Source organism: Misgurnus anguillicaudatus, chromosome 21 (genome assembly GCF_027580225.2).
Source record: "Misgurnus anguillicaudatus chromosome 21, ASM2758022v2, whole genome shotgun sequence".
Taxonomy (NCBI): Eukaryota; Metazoa; Chordata; class Actinopteri; order Cypriniformes; family Cobitidae; genus Misgurnus; species Misgurnus anguillicaudatus.
In genome coordinates this window covers 28,990,364-29,002,673 of record NC_073357.2, presented here as the reverse complement: position 1 = coordinate 29,002,673, position 12,310 = coordinate 28,990,364, and the positions used below count along the sequence as shown (strand labels likewise).

At 34.4% G+C, this 12,310-nt stretch overlaps 1 protein-coding gene across 1 annotated transcript; it reads left to right on the top strand.

Annotated features, from left to right (window-relative positions):
• The first annotated feature begins 6,862 nt into the window (after window positions 1-6,862).
• On the top strand, window positions 6,863-10,694 carry her8a (hairy-related 8a). Its single transcript, XM_055207797.2, has 4 exons — window positions 6,863-7,385; window positions 7,622-7,717; window positions 7,822-7,900; window positions 9,115-10,694. Exons 1-4 carry the CDS (start codon window positions 7,323-7,325, stop codon window positions 9,573-9,575), a joined length of 699 nt encoding a protein of 232 aa, XP_055063772.1. The 5' UTR covers window positions 6,863-7,322; the 3' UTR covers window positions 9,576-10,694.
• The last annotated feature ends 1,616 nt before the right edge of the window (window positions 10,695-12,310 follow it).

Here is a 12,310-nt window from a genome sequence, read left to right as displayed (position 1 = left end):
AACCCTTCAATGTGGCTGAATTCCAACAATTCTGCAAAGATGAGTGGGCCAAAATTCCTCCACAGCGCTGTAACAGACTCATTGCAAGTTATCACAAACGCTTGATTTCAGTTGTTGCTGCTAAAGGGGGTCGCACACTGGCCGCGCAGCTCAGCATCGCGCCGCGTCTAGGACAACTCGGAGGTATTGTAAACCGGAAGTGCACATTAAATAACGCTAGCTTCGTCAGATTCAGCGTCTACTTCAAAATGCAAAATATACGTTAGCAGCCAATGTTAATCGTTAATGATTTGGTACAAATATGATGTTATTTAATGTTAAACTATGTGAGTGGTGCTGTTTGGCGTGACAGGGATTTGAGCAACTTCCTGAGTCACAGCGGGGGGCGTGGACAGGCGCCACCTGGCGGCAACGGTGTGCGCGTACTCATAGAAAACAATGTGTTCGATTTTTTTATTTATTTTGTTTTCCCTTCATAATAAAAACCTTCATTTAAAAACTGCATCTTGTGTTTACTTGTGTTTGAAAAAATATCTCCTGTGTCAGCAGAGATAGTCCATGCATCCAAAATGCAGGTAAAAGAAGATGCTTATTTGAAATTGGTGAAAATCGTGTTGAACAAACTTTATAAAGTTGAAAAACACATAACAAATCTAACCTGCACTGTAAAAAAATCGTAGTAATTACAATGTTATTGCAGCTGGGTTGCCGGTAATTTACTGTAGATTTAAATTTATGTTATTTACTGGCAAGAGTTTGTTCAAAGTTAAATAAATTTCAAATATTAACAAGTCCCTATCTTTACAGAATAAAACTATACAATAACAGCCTCATGCAAAGCATTCTGGGAATCAGAAATCATCATCAACCTTTTTCTGTTTTTTGCTTCAGATTTTGTTTCCCAGAATGTTTTGCTTGATGCTGTTTTTTTTAGTTTTACTCTGTAAAGACAAAGACTTGTAAATGTTTAATGTTCATTCAACTTTGAACAAAATGTTGCCAGTAAATAACATAAATTTAAATCTACGGTAAGTTACCAGCAGCCCAGCTGCAATTTCTATGGAAATTTTTTACAGTGTGGGTTAATTTGGGTTAGTCTGTTTCATGATACTATGTGGTAGGCGGAAAACAGCATGCCCCGAAACCTAATTTAAACAAAAACTGCATGTGAGGAGTCCCCAGAGGGTCTACTGTTTCTCAGTATGATGACACTTTTCTTATGAGGCCAAGAAGCTGCCAAATTCTAATAGTGAATAAATAAAATAGTACTGTGAGCCTGGCAGATCTTAAGTGAAACAAAAAATCCCTTGCTGTTAAATTGTATTTAACAACACCTGAACACCACATTATGTCATATAGTTCAACAAACATGAGGGTTAAATAAGCCAACGGAGTTCAACATGGTAAAAATGTGTCCGTGTATTTCTTTTGTAGGCTGTAAAGAACAAGAAATTGGGTATGTGCACACTAGGGATGACATATTTTTGTAGGCAAAACCAGGAGGCGAGTTAGTATTTTAGCACTTTCAGTTACATAGCCCCAAAGTCAATTAATTTTAATCTCTTAAACCCTTAAATAAGATCTTGGGTTAACACAAGCCCAAGATATTTTTAAGTTTTATTCTAACAACAATAATGGCTTTATAAAGCTTTAAAGTGTCTTTTAAATAGTGGTTGCTAACAAGTTGCTAGGACTACAGACTTTGTCTGGGACTTTAAATTACATCACGCATGAAGACCTCAAAAACAATGCAACATGGGTACAACAATTTTCAACAAACATTTATCCTCAGAGTATCAGGGAACATGTTTTAAAGAGTGTTTAATAAAGTCTATAAGAACTGGATGTCTAGTAATTAATTAATCTTTCATGAATTGTTAAAGCTGGTAACTAATAAAGAAAAGCAAGTAACTAATCAGTAGGTAATAGCACACTACTGTTTTTGATAAGTAACAATTAGATACTTATTTAGTAGTCATTATTAACTATTACATGTCGAATATATATGATCTATATATGATCACATGTTCAACCTTTATGTTGATTCATAATTAAAGTAACACTTTTTCACTTATATTATCACTTATGTGCTTTTATAGTAAAATAGCTATCATATCAATCCATTTTCGATTTGACTGTGAACTGAACCGATGTGCTGCATGATGCCAAACGCATGCGGAAGTCACAGATGGAAGTGTTTAGCTCGAATGAACATTTGCACAGACAGCAAGTGCGCAGCTAATATTGAAAAGGGCTGTTGTGTGATTAACTGAACACATAGATTTAACAAGAAATTACAGACTGCGAAAGCTATAAAAAAAGAGAAGTGAAACAGATTTTGCTGCACTCCAAATATGGCTGGGTTATTTTTGACCCACATTGACCCACATACTGGGTTAAAAAATACCCCATGTTGGGTTGTTATTATGCAACCATGTGGTAAAATAACCCAGCAGTTGTTGGGTTAAAACAACCCAGAATTGGGTCAGTTAACCCAGCAGTGTGTTCTGTCCAATATTCACCCATTATGGGTCAAAATTAACCCAGACATTTGAATCGAGTGTGTGATTCAAAGAAACAACCGAGGCACATGGATTCACAGTTGCCATTTTGTGTTAGATAAGTTAAATTTGAGTAAAATAACATGTTGTATAAAATGTTGCACTACTAATTAATTAATTAATTAACATTTAGTTATCTATGTCACTATTAAGTGTTTTAAAGAATTTATTAAATATACAATACTGTGCGAAAGTCTTAGGCCACCACCACCAGACTTGTTGTTTTAGAAGTTTTAATGTCCATCCATGTTTATTTTTCTATCTATTTTATTAAGATGCAAACAGAAAATACAAGACATATGTTCACAAAAATAATAAAAATCAATTTTACGCATCGTCAGTGTTTAGTGTGACCTCTCTTGGCACTAAACACATCTTGATCGTTTTTGAGCAGAATGAAGTAAAAAGACTAATTTCTTTAAAATTTGGATTTAATTTTATTTAGGTTTAAGAGATCCTGCAGTTTCCTGTTATTGCTCAAGTGGAAGGGGAGTTTACCCTAAAAACTTGACACATCAGTTTAGATTTGTATACAGTTTTTAATGCTATATACACATTTCCTGTATTTTTTGGATGTATTTTATTAAAGAGACTGAGAAACAATGATATATGATATAACATTGCAAAAACAACAAATCTAATTCTGGCATGGTGGCCTAAGACTTTTGCACAGTATATATACATTATGATGAGTGTTTGCGTGGTATAACCCAAGTAATTACTAAGTAGTTACCATGAATTTTACTTTAAAATAATGGTTTGAATTTTAAATAATTTCTTAAGACCTGAGTAGTAACTAATGGGTTACCATCATATGGTCCAAATTTTAAGTAATTCATTAAGAACAGCATTGTAATACTTGAATTTGTAAGATCAACCCAGTAACTTAGTTTTGGTAAACCATGCAAGCATGTGAAAAAATAGGTAATTGAAATTTGCCTCCCCCTGTGATGTCAGAAGGGAATAATACCGCCCTTAATCTGCACCATCCAACCACAGCAACGCCATTTATTGCAGAGATCAGGGCCCGGTTCCCCAAAACATTCTTATCGTTAAGTAGTTCTTAACATATTCCTTAACCTCTCTCTTAACTCTATGGCACGATTCCCAAAATGTTCGTATGCTAGGTATATCTTCTGTAAGTCACACTTTCGTAAGCTCTCTCTTAGCATTGTTTGAGCGCAAAACGCTATTACCGCCACTGTGCAGCAGTCTTTAGAAATCAGCGCAGCGCAGTACAAGTCAAACTATGGTATGTTGACAATGATTTTATGTTATGGACATTTTAAGACTTATAATAAAATATGTTTGCAATGGATATCGGACTATTTATGCAGTTGACTTTATTTGGTATTAGACCTAATGAATCAAAACGGCGCCGGGATTGTGCTGAAGTTTGTTACCCATCGAAGTCTGTTCCCTCTATGTTTATAGCGTTTTAATCACGTTACATTTATAATTTATTTAGAAAGATTAAAGATTTATGTATATAAAGAATAAACGTATAATGTGATAAAAACGCTATAAAAACACTACACTAAAGTGAAACGTGGGGGAACAGACTTCGACACAACACCGCTCATTTGCATTTTAAAGAAAACAGCCAAAACGTCACATTTTTGCTCACACCTACAAACACTGAAAAATATTATTCATTAAATTGAATCAACTTTTTTAAAGTAAGTGGTTGCAATCAATTTATTTAAGCTACATTTAAATAAAAAAGATTAGTAGAGTAAAATAAAATATAAAACTTTTGTTTAAATGTAGCTTAAATAAATTGATTGCAACCACTTACCTTAAAAAATTTGATTAAAATCAATGAATCATTTTTTTCAGTAAAGTGGCGGCTTTAACATGTTATAATAAATTATCTATATGGTATTTTATCTTAAAAAAGTCTTGTGATATTTCCCCTTTAACAAATGTACACTCAGAAATTAAAATAAGGTAGGCCTACAAATGTTGTCACTGGGGTGGTACCGTGTAAAAGGTCTTTATACCATTTTGATGAACCAGTATGGACCTCTAAGGTACCAAAATGTCAATTTTAGGTACCATTATGCACCTTTAAGGTACAAAAGTGACTTTTTTCTGAGAGTGTATTATGTGCAAACAGCGGCCACAGTGGCCAATGTGTTTTTTACACATTTTTTAAAATCATAAAATGAGGATAAAATTGATTGAAAACTTATAGCCAAAATTCTTCCATGTGATTTTATTAATTATTATTTTTTTGTTTATTTAATTTTAATAAAAACTACATAAGTGAAAATGTTTGTATACATTTGTGTGTTTGTGTAAAGGAATAAGAGCAACTCAAAAATAATAGACAAAAAGTAACACCAAAATAAAAAAGATAAACATTTAAAAAAGTCTTTAATACTTAGCCTAGATGCAACCCAAACTTCAAATTGCCTTGGCAGCAGATTAAAATAAAATGCAAAACAGTGGTGAAATAATTGCAATGTGGCCTAAAATGTCCTTTTGTGTAGCTATAATAAAATGTTATTATAATGTATTCTGATATTTGAATTTCTTAAGGATTCTGTCCAGGGGCAACGGGTTTAAATTAGCTTTGGGCTAATTCTGGTGACATTATAGAAATGTTTTATTAATGTGCAATGTCACTGATAACTAAAATAAAAAAAATACAGCGTGTTCCAGGCAACAGTTGTCACTTCCGTTTTGCGTATGTCCCAGTGTGTGCATAGTTTGATTCGCACTCAAAAGTAGGTGTTTTTTCCAACACAAATGCAATAGCCTACATAGTAGCCTATGTAGGCTACTATAGGCTATAGTATTAGTAGGCTATGCGAATTATGACCCAGCCGCAAGTCAGATTAAAACAAATAAGAATTATTGTGTGCTCTCTTCTCCATTTTTAAACAATTAACCCACATGTTTCTTGTCATTGCGCAAATCGTTAATGAGCTGTTTCCGAGGCCGAATATAATCTGACGTCAAATATCAAACCAACTTTATCTCGGTAGCTGTCACTTACAGCTGGTCGTGTTTGCGATATCATACCCGGTATAAATATGCTCCAAAAAAGGTTAGCCGTGTAGCATCAGTTAACCTACCATTTCAATAAAAACCACAAAATTGGTTGCAGAGAAACCAGAATTACTTAAACTTACGTGCGGGTATAGCCACTGAAACCGACTTTAACAATCCTCAGTGCAACCACGGACCATTTCCTGAGACTGCTTAAAACTTTTATCCTGTATAAGTTTTGCGGAAAAGTCTTTATTTATTTATTTTTAATACATTTTATTTATTAGGCTCATGTGGTCTGCTGGAAAAGCATTTTCCGATGAAATTATATTTTTACAATTAGCCTACTTCCTAATGTTCTTTCCTAATCTTTATTTATTTTTAACATCATCGATCTTTTGCTCTCAAATAATGCTTATATAATAATGCCTATAGTTATTTTTGTATACCCCAAGACATGAACTTGTTTTTTTTGTGTGCTACTGAAGAGTCTTTAATGACCATTATGGATTGGCACCCCGATAGCTAAGAAGTCATTATCGCTGGACAACAGAAAAAGAGATCTTGGCGTGCTTCAGTGGAGTGTGCCCGTCCCATAGGTGAAAAGAACAATGGTGAAAAGGGAAGAGGGGATGGGGTCGCGCGCAGTCGAGAAAGGGGTTGGAAGCCATGAGATAATAATAGGCCTATAGTTCTCCCACTGTGAAAACACTTAAAAACTAAGATCTCTTTGCTATTGTTGCACATTACCATCCTCCAACCATTGCCGTCCTCCGTCTTTGTTGGTGTGATCTATTCTTGTTTTGTTTTTAACAAATAACTTTGAATCTGGATTTATACATTTCATAGTCAAATATATATGTCATTTATACACTAACAAAATACGCTGGATTTACAAAAAAATTAAAATACATTGAATCATTTTTGCATCCAGTTTTTCAAGTAAGTTTTACATGGAATTTTAAGTAATACAAGCAATTGCTTAAAATTCCATGAAAAATGTTGCCAAAGCGGATGCAAAAATTATGCACTATATTTTTAAGTAAATACAAAAATTTATATTTACTAAAATAATTCAACCAAAAATTATTAATTTAATTTCCTTCTTACAAAATTTAACATGATAAAATTTAGTTGAATTTACTAAATAATGTGTTCATTTAGAATTACTCACCTTTTTGTGTTATTTTTACTACAATTTGGTTAAAAAACAAGATTTTTTTATAGAATTTACGAATTTTATTTAGTTAAATTTACTAAGCCAGAATTGTTTTACAGTGTATTAAACTAATGCATTTATGATGCCACTACCTAAATGGCATGCAAGAAATTGCATGGTTTGCAATTACTTTTTTTTGCATATTTTACACGCCTACAGGTGCATCATCCTTGTGAATATATTTGAACCTTAATTGCCCTTAAAAAGTTTGTAAACTTCCAATAGTTTTTATTTCAAGATGAGACATACATTTCAAATTTCATCTAAACACGGGGCATTGCATGCGTGAAACGTGGGATCATTCATGCTAGGGCAAATTCGAGACTGTGGGAATTTGTGCAGCAAAAAGCACCCATGCATTATCATGGTAATTTCAGTGGGTGGAGGTTTAAGAGGGAGCCTGTGTACATGTTAAACGAGGTTAAGTGAGTCTAGTTTCTTGTTGCGTCAGGACGCCGCAACTGTACCCTCACTTTCTAGACAGAGGCGTGGGAAAGCAGCGATAAAGATTTTAACGATACGTTTCTGCTATTTGCTGGGCAACGATGACGGCCTCCAATATTGGTAACGGCCCGGATAAAAATTTCAACGCGAAAGAAGAGCGAAAGGTAAACATTACTGATTATCCGTTTTGCATTGTTTTGTAATGAAACGAAGGAAGTTATTATGCAAAATATGCATTTAATATTCTTCACTGAGAGCGTTTGTGTTTTATGCCGGAGGAAACGTCCTAACTTTTTAAGGAGATGTTTGCATGTTTATAACTTAGTTTTTTCCTTGCGGTTGCCTAATGAATAATATATCTGAACACAACTTTTCCAATACTGGCATGTTTATCGTTTAGCTGCGCAAGCCCTTGATAGAGAAGAAGCGCAGAGAGCGGATCAACTCGAGCCTTGAGCAACTTAAGGGTATTATGGTGGATGCCTACAGTTTGGATGTAAGTGATATACGCAAATTTATTTAGCTCTTTGTTCTAATAATGTTCCTCCTACATTATCTTTTTAATGCAAACTTTGAGAACATTTCTGACGTATCCCACAGCAATCTAAATTAGAGAAAGCTGATGTTCTTGAGATAACAGTTCAGCACATGGAGAACCTTCAAAGAAGCCATGGACCAGGTTAGACTTACACATTACATCACTGATGTTTTAAAGGGATAGTTCACCCAAAAATGAAAATTCTGTCATCATTTACTCACTCTCATATTGTTACAAACCCGCATACATTTCTTTGTTTTGATAAACACGAAGGAAGATATTTTGAGAAATGTTTGTAATCAAACCGTTCGTGGACCACATTCACTTCTATAGTAGAAATAAAGAATACTATGGAGGTGAATGGGGTCCACGAACGATTTAGGTTACAAACTTTTTTAAATATCTTCCTTTGTTTTCAAAACAAAGACATTTATAAAGGTTTGTAACAATATAATAGTGAGTAAATGAGCATACAAGCTAGACTGATGAAGCCTATGATCATTAAAAATAAATGTATTATTGTTGTAACATTTTATAAAAAAAAAATTATTTTAGCATGAACTAATAGTAAACAATACTTTTATACCTTTTACTAGATCTACTTCATGTTAATTCAGCATTACATTTTTAAAATAAAAAGTTGTGACTGTTAACCATAAACTAATATAAACAATTGTATTGGCATTAAAAAATGCTTGAAAGATATTGTTCATTGTTAGTTCATATTGGCGTATGCATTTATTAATGTTAAAGGGGCCATGGCATGAAAATCTGACTTTTTCCATGTTTAAATGCTATGATTAGGTCCCCAGTGCTTCTATCAACTTAGAAAATGTGAAAAAGATCAACCCAGTAACTTAGTTTTGGTAAACCATTCTCTGCTTACACGTGAGAAAATAGGTAGTTGAAATTTGGCTCGCCTTATGATGTCATAAGGAGCTCTTATTATAATAATACCGCCCCTTAATCTGCACTATCCAACCACAGCACTGCCATTTAGTGCAGAGAAAAGCACAATTGAGTTTTAATTTGCAACAAACCACCATCATTGTGATCAGGGTTTGAATTTCATCAGCTCATTTGCATTTTAAAGGACACACCCAAAACGGCACATTTTTGCACACACCTACAAAGTGGCGATTTTAACATGCTATAATAAATTGTTTATATGGTATTTTGAGCTAAAACTTCACATATGTGCTCTGGGGACACCAAAGATTTATTTGACATCTTAAAAAAGTCTTGTGCCATGGCCCCTTTAACAAAATAATAGGACCTTATTGTACAATGTTTCCATGATTGATTACTTGAGGTTAAAAAAATATTTCTATGTATACTTTTGCTTGGATTTTCAGGTAGTAGTCATGGTCCAGGCACTGGGTTTGAATCTCGACAAAGATACAGTAGCGGTTATATCCAGTGCATGCATGAGGTGCACAACATGCTTTTAAGCTGCCCTGGGATGGACAAACCTTTGGGTGCACGCCTACTAAACCACTTGCTGAAGTCTTTGCCACATATTAGTGCTGAGGCCACCTCCAGCTCTCTTCCTTTATCCCCAACTCATTCCCCTCTAAGCCTGCCCTCTTTACAGCCCAACCCACTTCACCTGCACACTCCCCACTCTCCTCCCCCTCCTTCCTCCCCCTCCAGCCCTTCCCACTCACCAAGAATTCACCTCATGAGAGAACGAAGTTACAGCGTATCCCAAGAACATCCCTCTCCCCCCGGGTCTCCTTCCCCTCTACCTACAGCACAATCGGCCCTTCCCCCTTTCTTTCCAGGGGGCGATCCCTCTATGTGGAGGCCCTGGTGAATGAATTCAACCCAGCCCCCATTTGCCCTCCCCCTGCCCTTCCTGGCCTGCCCTTCCATATACCTAATAGTTTCCATTACTTTTGATCTCTTGGGAGGTTGGAGTGCTTTATGCTCAGAGGGGGCTATATACATGATATTGGGTTACAAAGTCCCATGGGGTTTTGTAGCATCTTTTAAAGCACTGTAGTGCATGCCTGGTTGATTATGCTATTTGCATGCTTTAAGGGTATGAACACAAACGTGTAATGACACCAAAGTTGCCCTTATTGATTGACATTGTATATAGAATATTGCTGTCTAGTGAAACTGCTGTCTTGACCACTTTTAATGCAGCATCATGTCTTGTATTCATGAACTGGTTGTGCATTTTTGATTTTTTTTGTCATTTTATGTTAACAATATTATTTTTACTATAGTTGAGTTGTAGATTTTTTAAATTATGTTTATGTAGTTAAAGGGATAGTTTACGCAAAAATGAAAATTCTGCCATAATTTACTCATCCTCATGTTTTTCTAAACTTGTATGAGTTTCTTTATTCTGTTGAACACAAAATTGACTTCCATAGTGGGAAAAACAAATACTATGGAAGTCAACTGTGTGGTTACCATCATTTATCAAAATAATTTTATCGTGTTCAACAAATAAAAAATACTCATACAGATTTAGATCAACACGAAGGCAATTAAATGATGACAGAATTTACATTTTTAGATTTTTTGTTGGAATTAAGCATGTTTTTCTATCTTAAATACAAAACTCTGTAATCTGAGGACTAATGGTGGTTTAGAAAGTGTAGAATAGGGGAGAACATTTGTGAAATAAATACTCCATCCTTGTATATTACAAGAAGAGAGAAGACAGACTTTTACCTCATATTGAAGCCGTTAACACTGATTTTCTTTATGAAAACTCAGAACTGTGTATTGATTTTACACTGATAATAAACTTTTGATTATTATTATGATGAATAAATCATAATTAAAAAGTTGTTTTAAAAAAATTACTGTAACATTACAGTTTGACTTCTGTCATTTCCTAAATCATATACCTACTGTATTTCTCTCTAACCGATTTATAAATTAACATGTATTCATTTTTAAAACGAAATAAATCAAAGATAAAATGTGTCAGCAGCCCTGATACAAGTTACCAAATATGTTTAAAATTTTGATTTATTTCTACAATCAGTCAACAAACCAATAATAGTGATGAACATGTTGAAGGTGCACTTAAAACTAAATGAATAAAATTGCAATATTTTGTACATCACAATGTAATTTCAGTTATTAAGCCAACAATTTAGCCAAAGAATTGTATTCTTTTCTAATATATTTAATACAACAACCTATATAAATATGACAAATAAAGGAGAAGGCAGCTATTTTTATGGTGAACTTAATGCGTCATAGACAGAAAGATAAAACTAGCTCAAGGTGAACAAAATGTCAAAGCCTTGGAGTGTTTGTTAAATGTCAAGTAACCAAAATTTAACAAAACGTCAGATGAATTTGTTTCGTCATCAAATACAACGATGCTTTTACTAAAACAGCCTCTAGATGCCGCTGTTGCATGAAATATAGAGTTACACGCCGCGCTTACCAGATGTTTTACTCGCATGCCAAATTAATGAATTTAACTGCCCCCTAAACTATTGTTACATACACACCACCGCTAATTTCCCATCACATAATGTCACTATAAACTAGAACAGATGCAGTAAACTATGTATGTTGCTTATGTTTAATATGCAGCAGACATTACTAAAATCATGAACTATTAAAAATATACATTTGAAACACTATTCGATTAAGCTTATAATCCTATTTTTGTTGGCTAATTTTGTCAAACACAGTGGTTTGTTGTTGTCGTTTTTTCCTTCCCAAAATTATGTCCCTTTTTTGCAAGAAATGGATAAATGATATAAAAAAATGTAAACTGTTTTTTAATTAATAAATGGTCTGATGACGTTGAGTACCAGCTGTTTCAAGCCAACAAGGTATCATTAAGACCTCTGGTACATCTGGACTTGTTCTTTATGGTTAAGGGTCAATATGGAACCACTGCAAAAGTGTCCAGGACAACTTTTATGAGCCCTTTCCCCCAGGCTCAATGAGCAGGCTGTATTTTAGATGACATTAGTGTGTAATCTTCTCACCAAGCAAAAGATTTTTCCCAGTTCCCAACTGATGATAGGCCTGGATGTTCATTATACATCCAGGTGGCAATGGACAATTTCAACGAGACAAAACAGGTCTTTGATGATATGAACCCTGAGGAGTCAGTCCTCTGCTTATAAAACACTTATTACTTTGTTTATTGCTTTGCTATGTTTAAGTTTACTACTGAAGAAGTGGGTTTTTTATTTACGTTGAGTGACCCGTCTCTTCACACTGACTCTTGCTTGCAGAAGGAAACCAGTGTGAGCTTTGAGATCCTTTGATTTCCCTTGAGGTTCATGCCTGAATATCAGCTGGCGGTGCAAGAGCTTTTGAGATGAATGGGGCATTTGTTTGCCTGTAGATATTTATTGTATGTGAAACAGTGGAGGTCGCAAAGCTTTCAGTGGACCTTGAAGTAATAATTTCTTAGGTTTTTACTAGCATAAAAGGCCAAGTTTATTGACTGTATATTTCAATTTTAAAGTGTGACACACCATTTGATAAATATGGGATGATTTATTGAGGGAAATAATTATGTGATGATGATGTATTAATGAATTAAACATGTCTGAC

Coding starts and splice junctions, on each gene's coding strand:
- her8a (XM_055207797.2), top strand. CDS start 7,323: ATGACGGCCTCCAATATTGGTAACGGCCCGGATAAAAATTTCAACGCG. Junction 7,386..7,621: donor ACGCGAAAGAAGAGCGAAAG/GTAAACATTACT, acceptor TTTATCGTTTAG/CTGCGCAAGCCCTTGATAGA. Junction 7,901..9,114: donor TCAAAGAAGCCATGGACCAG/GTTAGACTTACA, acceptor TTGGATTTTCAG/GTAGTAGTCATGGTCCAGGC.